General features: G+C 37.5%; 1 protein-coding gene across 6 annotated transcripts; it reads left to right on the top strand.

Moving 5' to 3' along the window:
* The first annotated feature begins 590 nt into the window (after positions 1 to 590).
* On the top strand, positions 591 to 7,703 carry LOC108608384 (potassium voltage-gated channel protein Shaw). 6 transcript variants are annotated; one of them, XR_001915548.1, is made up of 8 exons: positions 591 to 1,259; positions 1,903 to 2,020; positions 2,085 to 2,279; positions 2,342 to 2,560; positions 2,777 to 3,374; positions 3,809 to 3,940; positions 5,175 to 5,367; positions 6,002 to 6,083. XR_001915548.1 is itself a non-coding variant. In XM_017999737.2 (8 exons), exons 2-8 carry the CDS (start codon positions 1,051 to 1,053, stop codon positions 6,358 to 6,360), a joined length of 1,848 nt encoding a protein of 615 aa, XP_017855226.1. In that variant the 5' UTR covers positions 593 to 806; positions 1,049 to 1,050; the 3' UTR covers positions 6,361 to 7,703. The 6 variants fall into 6 exon arrangements, 4 of the variants coding, with proteins under 4 accessions (XP_033149975.1, XP_017855225.1, XP_017855224.1 ...); XR_001915547.1 differs by having other exon boundaries at positions 5,984 to 6,069; XM_017999737.2 differs by lacking the exon at positions 5,175 to 5,367 and having other exon boundaries at positions 593 to 806; positions 1,049 to 1,259; positions 5,984 to 7,703.
* The last annotated feature ends 2,114 nt before the right edge of the window (positions 7,704 to 9,817 follow it).

The raw sequence follows: 9,817 nt of genomic DNA, 5'->3' as shown, positions 1-9,817 counted from the left end.
GCTAACTAAAAATTTGTATATATCATATTTTTAACTTATAGTTAAATTTTTGTATAACTAAATAAACGAATTATATAAATCGTTGAACTTTGAACGCTTAAGGATGAACGCTGAGCTGCTTAAAATGCTACGTATACTTAATAAATCAACGTACAAGTTCATTAGGCTATGCTGCTACTAATATTAATAACCCACACGAGTTCATTAGGTTGTTAATAAGTTGATAAGCTCACATTTTGTTAAACCTTTGACTTCAATTCTAAATGCAGCAACACAAACTCATGCGGCATTAAAATTTTATTAACTATATTTTTAGATCAGACTTTGGTCATACTTATTTTGCCCATATGCATTTCCATACACCACACGCACGCATTGTGTGTCTAATTAAATATTTGTTTATACCAACTACTACACTTGGCAATCAAAAATCTGAAAATAACTTTCGACTTTTTCCCTACTTTGCAGCCAGCGCCATGTCGTCCAGCAAAACGGCCACGTAGTGAAGACGAGAGAGCTCTAAGCTCGAAAATGCTTACGCCGTGCTAACACCTAACAAAAATACAAATAAAATTATATATATATATATATATAGGATATATGTTTAAAGTGCTTTATGCGCTAGGCACGTACTGAAGCGAAAGTGAGCGGCAAAGAGGGTGACAATTGTTGGCCAGGTGACCGGGTCTGCTTGGTGCTGGGTCGGACGACGTCGCTCACTGTGTATGTGTGTGTGTGTGCCGCTAAACGGTGCACGCAACAAACGACTAACTAAGCGTGGAGCAAGGAATACAATAAGCATACAGGTTTGACGCAAGCACACACACAAGTCCACCCACTATACCACCCACCTACCCACCCATACACTCTCTCTCTCACTCTATACACGCACACTTACCAACACACATATAAACTTTGTAGCCATACAGTTAGCGCCACGTAGAACAAACAAAAGCAAACCAAACCAAACACACTTCATCTATATCTATTTATCTACCTGTGATCATGACATATATACCTAAAAGAATGCAACATTATGCGCATGCAGCCATGAATCTGATTAATATGGATTCGGAAAATCGCGTCGTGCTCAATGTGGGTGGCATTAGGCACGAGACGTACAAGGCCACCCTCAAGAAAATACCAGCGACTCGATTGTCGCGTCTAACCGAAGCGCTCGCCAACTATGATCCCATACTCAATGAGTACTTCTTCGATCGACATCCCGGCGTATTCGCTCAAGTGCTCAACTACTACAGGTGCGCCTAAATAATTAATATAATAACCTTATATGTTGTTTCATTTATAACATTTGCTGTTAAATATTCAATTCTAAATATTTTTGTTCATTTCAATTTCATTTCATTTCAATTAAAATTTATTATACATTTTATATCTATTGATTAGCACTTGTTTATTAAGTTGTATACTATTTAACTTTTTCAATTCTTTGTTTAAATTTTAAATTATGTGTTTGCATTTTAATATTCGTTTCATATTTATTGATTAGTATTTACAACAATAAATATTTTGCTCAACACTTCTACTACTTATAAAATATTTAAATTGCATTTTTTTAAGAATTCTTTATTGATAATTTTTATTGAGTTATTGATGAATTCAACACTTTTTCTACTTATAAAATATTTTAATTGCATACTTTTATTTATTTTATATTCTTAACGCTTGATTATTAAACAATCGCTGCTAAATACTTTTTTCAGCTTTTCAAACTTTTTCTTAAATTTTAATACTTTTATTTTTTTAGCATATGATATATTTTACTTATTTTTATTCTATACAATTCCAATTTATTCTATCCCATTCTGTATTTACCTTTAGCTTTATTTACTAACTATCTAATTTCTAATAATATCTAAATTCTCTTTATTTTATTCATAGAACCGGCAAGCTGCATTATCCCACAGATGTCTGCGGTCCGCTGTTTGAAGAGGAATTGGAATTTTGGGGCTTAGACTCAAATCAAGTGGAACCCTGCTGCTGGATGACCTATACACAGGTAATAGCTCTAACTCCCTCTTTTTTATAACTCCCATTAATCGAATTTCTTTCTTTGTCGCCAGCATCGTGACACGCAGGAAACTTTAGCCGTTTTAGATCGTTTAGATCTGGATACGGAAAAACCGTCCGAAGAGGAATTGGCGCGCAAGTTTGGCTTTGAGGAGGATTACTACAAAGGCACCATATCCTGGTGGCAAGAAATGAAACCACGCATCTGGTCACTATTCGACGAGCCCTATAGTTCCAATGCCGCCAAGGTGAGAACTATAAATATTTATATTCAACTATTGATTAAATCTGTTGACAATTATTTTTGCAGACCATTGGCGTTGTTTCTGTATTCTTTATCTGCATTTCGATATTGTCCTTCTGCCTGAAAACCCATCCCGATATGCGTGTGCCCATTGTGCATAATGTAACGGTGAAAACGGCAAATGGCAGCGCTGCCTGGTTTCTGGATAAATCAATGACTAATGCGCATATCGCATTCTTCTATATTGAATGCGTTTGCAATGCTTGGTTTACATTTGAGATATTGGTAAGGATAGAAAAAAGAAGAGTTTGGAAGATTACAAGGAAGTCTATTGTCTTTAGAACATAATTTTATTGTTGAAGTAGTAATGGAAAGAATTAAATTAGGCAACGAATTGAATTGAAAACATAAAATTCAAAAGATTCTAAGACTTCTTTCCATTCTAAACCTATTTCACTCTAATATTTTATAGCTATACTAATCTATTTCTCTCTTTTCTAGGTGCGCTTTATCTCATCGCCGAACAAGTGCGAGTTCTTAAAGTCATCTGTTAACATCATAGATTATATAGCAACGCTTAGCTTTTATATCGATCTAGTGCTTCAGCGATTCGCATCGCATCTGGAGAACGCTGACATACTCGAGTTCTTCTCGATCATACGCATTATGCGATTGTTTAAGCTGACACGTCACTCGTCCGGCCTCAAAATCCTAATACAAACGTTCCGCGCCTCGGCCAAGGAGCTGACGCTATTAGTCTTCTTCCTCGTCCTGGGCATTGTGATCTTCGCCAGTCTCGTTTACTATGCCGAGCGCATACAACCGAATCCGCACAACGATTTCAACAGCATACCGCTGGGATTGTGGTGGGCGCTGGTCACCATGACCACCGTGGGATATGGTGACATGGCGCCCAAGACCTACATTGGCATGTTTGTGGGCGCTCTCTGCGCTTTAGCCGGTGTGCTAACCATTGCACTGCCCGTGCCCGTCATTGTCAGCAATTTCGCCATGTACTATTCCCACACGCAGGCACGCGCCAAGCTCCCGAAGAAGCGTCGGCGTGTGCTGCCCGTGGAGCAGCCACGTCAGCCACAACGTAAGTGACTAAATCAATCGGAGGTGCCGCAGAAGAAACTCAAATCAGAGATCTAGAGAATAAATCATCTTCTTCCGTAAATCATACTTGAGCTGCTCTATTCCGAATAGTAAAATCTCTCTAAGCTCTGCTTCTTCAACGATTTGTTTTGGTAAACTTAGGATTAAAATGTCAAGAGAGAAAAATCATCTTCTTACGAAAATCATCCTAAGCTGCTCTCAGACATTATTTTATTAATGGAAGCAGCTCTATTCCGCATATTAAGATCTCTATACGCTTTAAGATTAAAATCACAAGAGAAACTCATTTTCATCCGAAAATCATCTTTAAATTGGTTTTGGATATTTTTTTTAACTCTATTTCGAATGTCTAATATTCTGTGGCATCCCTAAAGAAATTAAATTGATCCCTTAGTAATATTATATTTATTTCAGGTGCACCCGGTGGTGCTGTTAGTGGGTGTGGCACGCCTGGTTCGGGTCCACACTCGGGTCCCATGGGTTCGGGTGGCACTGGACCGCGTCGCATGAACAATAAAACCAAGGATCTGGTCAGTCCCAAGTCAGGTAAGTGTTGGCCTCACCAGTTAGACAACACGTAATCTTATACGAGATAAACTAAGCTGCGCTTCAAGCTCACGGAACACTCAAAAGTACGCTGCTCAAAGTTAAAGCCTCCAAACATAACCTTAAAAAATATGTACAAAACACCACTGCACTTGGCACTCAGACATTTGCAGTTTTTGGAGTGTGTCTACTCTACATACTTAACCCCCCACCCCAAACACTTAGCAGTTGTTGTGCTGTCCCGTAAGTCCGCAGCGACTTAAATTTCCCATCTGCTTTACAAAGCAAAAATTTTTGAATAACTTGCAGCAATTTTTGGGTGCGCTCCAAATATTTTTGTACGTGTATATATGTAACTATATATAAAATGAATGCAAAAAAAACAAAACAAAACTCATTGTATTAAAAAGCTTTTCAACTATCATGCGCCAAGCTTGAAGCTTAAGTAACAGCTGATCAGAGATCAGAGACTCCAAATCGGCAAAGCTTGTGGAGCTTGTGAAACTCTCATCACTTAAACCAAAGCCCATATTATAAATTGCATACATAACATAAAGAATATATTTATTTTTATAATCAACTGCTTAAATAACTTTTATTTTTGACATATTTTGCGCATCAAACCAAAAAAAAATATCCACAAATTTTATGTAAATACTATAGATGAATATACCACCATGATTGGCAAACCACGTGATGGCAAAAAGAGCAGGCTGCTCTAAAAAGGCCACAAAAAACACAACAACAACAACTACAACAACTACTCTATGAACTCTGATCCTTAAAACAAACAAAAATATGCAAATGAGCTGGAACTGGAACTTTTGTTGATTTAGTTTAAAAATAAAATATAAAATAAGAGCGCTGTTGGTCTTATACAAACTGGAAAACTGTTTTGCGGTATGTTGGCAACTCTGGCTACAACAATTAAATACACGGCGTTTAGTAAACCATAAAAAAAAACTATCTTAACTACAACTATTTATAACTACTCGTTATACTCTACGTGTTTTCTTCTTATATATATAGTCTGGTATATATATTTATGGACTTAAATGTTGTTGAAACAAATTATCTGGCTCGTTCGTTCGTTCGCTATTCTATATAAATTATAAACTTTAAATATATAACTATGTCTTTTAACTGTTACTATGTGTGTGCGTGTGTGTGTGCGTATATTTTATAAAGTATATAGCTATATTTTTGTATTATTCTACAAACTTTTGTATTTCAGATATGGCCTTCAGTTTCGACTAAAAATCAAAAAAAAAAACAAATATTCAAAATAAATCCATAAAACAAACACAAAGCACCAAAAAATGCAACAAAAATTAAAAAATCAAATCATCTCTCATGCTAACTCTCTGTCTCTCTGTATAACGCTCAGGCTAATTGCAAAATACACTAACGGATTAAGCTCTGGGCGGGTGTGTTGGTTTAACATTTATAACAATTTTTATATAACTATGTAATTGTGAATTCGCTAACTCTGTCTCTCTATCAAAAAACTAAAATTTAAATTTAAACTAACGCTGTAGCTGTAACGTTTGCCCCAAATCCAAAAACAGTGACCCCCCCGAAACTGTTTACCAAAGTACTAGTTTGTAGTTAGCTACAAGTAATCCAAGCAAGCAATCAAAGCCGAGACCCCCAGCCAGTCACCTATTGAATTTTAATTTGTAGTGCATGCTGCATGTTGCTTGTTTGTTAATAATAATTTTAATTTGCATTGCATTTAGTTTTAGTTTAGTTTGTGCCTGTATTGAAATGCGTGTATGTGTGTGTTGTCCCCCCAAAAAATCCAAGCAAAATGCACTACAAACTGTAACGAGTAGTAAACTGCACCCTGTATTTTGTTAGCTCAAAAACAAACTCTACTCCCAATTGAAATGCTAAACAATAAAATTGGTTAACTTTAAATACTAAAATTTAACTATCTTACTTTCTTTTCTCTCTTCTTTCTTCTATGCTATCTCTGTTCTCTCTCTTTCTCACTGTCTACTGTCTACTTTAACTACGTTACCTTTGGCTATAACCAAACAGTTGCTCAACTCTTCACAGGTCCCTTGGGCGCCAGCATTGTGGCCATGAGTCCACGCACTATGCTCGATCTGAATCCAGCCCTGGCCATGGGTAAGCCCACATTTCAGCCACGTTTTCCCACACAGCTGGCCGCCACTGGCAACACAATGGGCGCCGCAGCTGCAACAGCAACAACTACAGCAGCCACCGCACCAATTGTGCCAGCAACTGTTGCTGCCGCTGCAGCAGCAACTGTTGTCACTGCCGCAACGGCGGCTACACTGCCAGCGGTGCCAAGCATAGCGGTTACCGCCAGTCTGGGCAAGGACTTCAGCACCACCACCACCAGCACCACAACAACAACACTGGACAACAGCAGCAAGAAGGCGTTTCTCTAAATTCAACAGCAACCAATTTGTATTTGAACAGCAACTGCAACTCATTGAGCAATATTTTTTAGTACTAATGTTAACCTTCGCATACGTATCAAGAAAATGTTTTTCGTGTTAGCAGTTTTTACCGTTAATCGGCCATATCATGACATACATATTACCTTATAGAGCCTCTATATATAAGTATTATTACAATTAATAATGCATCAGCCATTTGTGTTTTTACATTTGTTAGTCAGCGCGCTGTATATAAGATATATAATTTAAATAAGTAATTCAAACTAATACTCTTATGGGTTGGCCAGTTATTGTATTTATAGCTGCCTGACGTGCTTCAAAGTTTTATCCCCTAATCTAATAGTTCAAACGTTTTTTATTAACGCTACATAATTGCCTAATTAGAAAAAACAGCATTTTTTGGTTTTTAAAGACAGTTCTGCAGAAGTACAGTGGTCACTAGCTAATTTTTAATTAATAATTTTCATATCAAAAAAGTAACTGCTAAGTACTAAGAGCAATTTGCTATGGAATTGAAGTTTGTTAATTTTTAAAATTAATTTTGTTAAACTGACTACAAAGCAATATATAGTTTAAGCCACATCTTTATTTAAAATACAATCACAACGCTTAAAAGTATGCTGCATTATTAACGCTTGAGCAATTGTAGCGCATGTCAAACTGTTAACTGCGCTGCGTTTCCACTGCTCGCGAGCAACTACTGTACTTCCGTTGAATGGCAACCTGCTTAAAATTCATTGAAGCAAACAAGCAGCAGCAATCGCTTGTTAAGGGCACGTGCTAACTTCTCTTAACTAATAAGCACACATACCCCAACTCGGAAGTTTCGATGCGCTGAACCAAACAACATTGTGCAGGAAAAACTTTTTTTTTTGTTTTATACAACTTAACAAAAACAAATGAAAATGAATATTGCGCTGTCCTGGCAACGGGCCTCAACTTGAGTTTTCATACAGCTTGAGCTTGAGAGAGAGAGAGTCAGAGGATTACACACACACATACAATTCAGTACTTGAAGTTTAATTACAGATTTTTAAGCTCAACCCCACACACACAGTCGTCTACAGTCGCTGCTGTATGTATGTGTATGCATAATTATACGCAGAAATTTACATTCGAAATACTCTGGCAGCAAATATTTATATGTTGTTCTTCAGTTTCTTAGCTTGTTATTTTATTTCAACACTTTCAAAGCGGGGGACGGAGGGGTCAGAGTTCATTGCAAACACAACGCGTTTCTTTAGCTTAAGCGAAAAGCAACTCTTGTAAATTTTTAGTAACTCTCAAAAGCAAGCATTATACATATACTAACATATAGTTGTTTATATATTTAAATAATAATAAGCTCTAAGTTAAACGATTCTAACGCTTTGCAATAATTCATAAATTTAAAAAACAAGTTTGCAAAACATTTGTTAAGTTTTTACAATGAAAAAGAAAAAACAACGTTTGCATTAATAAGCAAAACTTAATATTAATAGTAATATACAAAACAAAATAAATACTTAAATTATACGGCGCAGGTTTTTATAATTTGTTTTATAATTTATTTACTTTACAACAAAACTGACTTTTTTTCTATTTTATAGTTAAGCCAATTGTATACTATTTGAGCTAAAACAAATGAAACAAACTGTTCTATGCAATAATTCTGCAAAGAATTATTTACTTATATATACAAATTACAAAAAAAAAAAACAATTTACTTATATGCATATAACAAAAAAACAAAAAAAAAAAAATCAACTGAAAATGCAATAAACAAATCTATTGAACACCAAAAAGCAAAGCAATTTATTTAAAAAATAAAATTAAGTTATATTACAATTAAATGTGTAATTTGAAATGCACAGCATGTGACTGAAGTATCTTAACTGCTTTAATTTGCAATCGGACTTCATTTATATGCTACGTGCCACATTTGCTGTAGACCACTTGTAGCTATTGCTGTTAGCTTGTCTTTTGGGTTGACTGACAATTGTGAAAGCAATTACATTATATGCTCATACAAGCGCCCAAAGGGTTTAACCTTTGTTGGCTATGCTACAATAAAACGCTTCATTAGACAGACACAGACAGACACTGAGGGCCAAAAGGATTGAGCCGCAGGCAAATAAAAAGAGCAGAGCGCAATCAACAAGTTAAGCGAGAGTGTGAGTGAGTGAGTGTAAGCTGTAGCGTATTTGAAAAACTAATAACGCATGAAATTTCAATTACGCGTCGCCAAAGCCAAAGCCAAAGCGAAAAGCAAAGTGTAGAGTATGCACAGTTAGTTATGCGTGAGTGTAAGCTTAGCCTAGGCTTAAGACGCTGCTGCTGCTGCTGCTGCTGCGAGCATCATAAACAACAAACAATGTTGTTGTTGTTGTTGTCGCTCTCAATTGCTGGAATGTTGTGGGAGCAAGTTACGTAGTAAATTGCGTGAGAGTATTTACATTAAGAGTTTTTCCAGTTTCATTTCTTTTTTTTCGCCTGCCCGTTTCGTCTATGCGCGGTGAGAGTGCAGCAGCAAAAAGCTTCAGCGTAGCAAGAAGAGAGCAAGCGCGCGTGAGAGCAACACTCTCTCGCTGTGTGTGACCAAAAATACATTTCGCTGCTGCTGCTGATGCTGTCGTCGGCGTCGCTGCTTTCATGCTATTTTGCATGTTCGTCTCTGCGTTACCTATGCGCTCGTCTCTGGCTATGATCCCGTTGCTTAAATTCGGCTCTGCCGGCTGCGCTGTCGCTTGCGTTTGCTTTTACTGGCTGTGTGCAGTTCAAATTCAGTTTCAGTTTTCAGTGTAATTTCGACTGCGCGGCGTGTTAGTCTTGACGTTAGCTCCCGGCTAAACGGCAAACGGCACACACCAAAAAAAAATATATTTCGGTGTGTAATAACTGTTAGACTGTGTGTGTGTGTGTTAGTTGGTCGTGCTCCAGCTGTCAGCGTAGTCTTTGCCGTTGTCTTGTTGCGCGCCGCGTCTACAAGTTTACTTTAACTGTACTTGTTATTGTTGTGTGTGTGTGTTTTTTTTTTCTTACTATTGCTTGTTTCTCTTTGCTTTTTTTTTGAACGCACTGCGCTCGCTTGACTGCCATTTGAATATTAAGACGGCACACAGGACACTTGGCTGTCCCTAACTTTGACTATGACTTGCAGCCTCAGCGCACCGCGCGCCGACTCCCGCTGTTACGCCTCAGCAATTTACCGTTGTCGCTGAGGTCTTCAGCCACAAACAGTTTGGTCCGCTGGCTGCCTGGCTGGCGATTAAGACCAGTCAGTAGTCAGTAGTGAAGTCAGTTGGGTTGCCTGGTTACGTTTACAACTGAATGTGACTGACTGTGGCATGCATTAAACATAAGCGCCATTGGTGGCAAGTGGCAAAACTTACTACTAGGCGTGCAACAGTGCAACCGCTAGAGGGCGCGCGGGTAGCGGGGGGCGACTGCAGTTCAACTAGATTAA

This window comes from Drosophila busckii, chromosome 2L (genome assembly GCF_011750605.1).
Source record: "Drosophila busckii strain San Diego stock center, stock number 13000-0081.31 chromosome 2L, ASM1175060v1, whole genome shotgun sequence".
Taxonomy (NCBI): domain Eukaryota; kingdom Metazoa; phylum Arthropoda; class Insecta; order Diptera; family Drosophilidae; genus Drosophila; species Drosophila busckii.
Note: the sequence above shows the minus strand (reverse complement) of the source record. Positions and strands in the feature narration are given on the sequence as shown.

Excerpts from the sequence above, each read along its gene's own strand:
- LOC108608384 (XM_017999735.2), top strand. The coding sequence starts at position 1,006 with ATGACATATATACCTAAAAGAATGCAACATTATGCGCATGCAGCCATG. Across the intron at positions 1,260-1,902 it reads CAAGTGCTCAACTACTACAG|AACCGGCAAGCTGCATTATC; the intron begins GTGCGCCTAAAT and ends TTTTATTCATAG. Across the intron at positions 2,021-2,084 it reads GCTGGATGACCTATACACAG|CATCGTGACACGCAGGAAAC; the intron begins GTAATAGCTCTA and ends CTTTGTCGCCAG.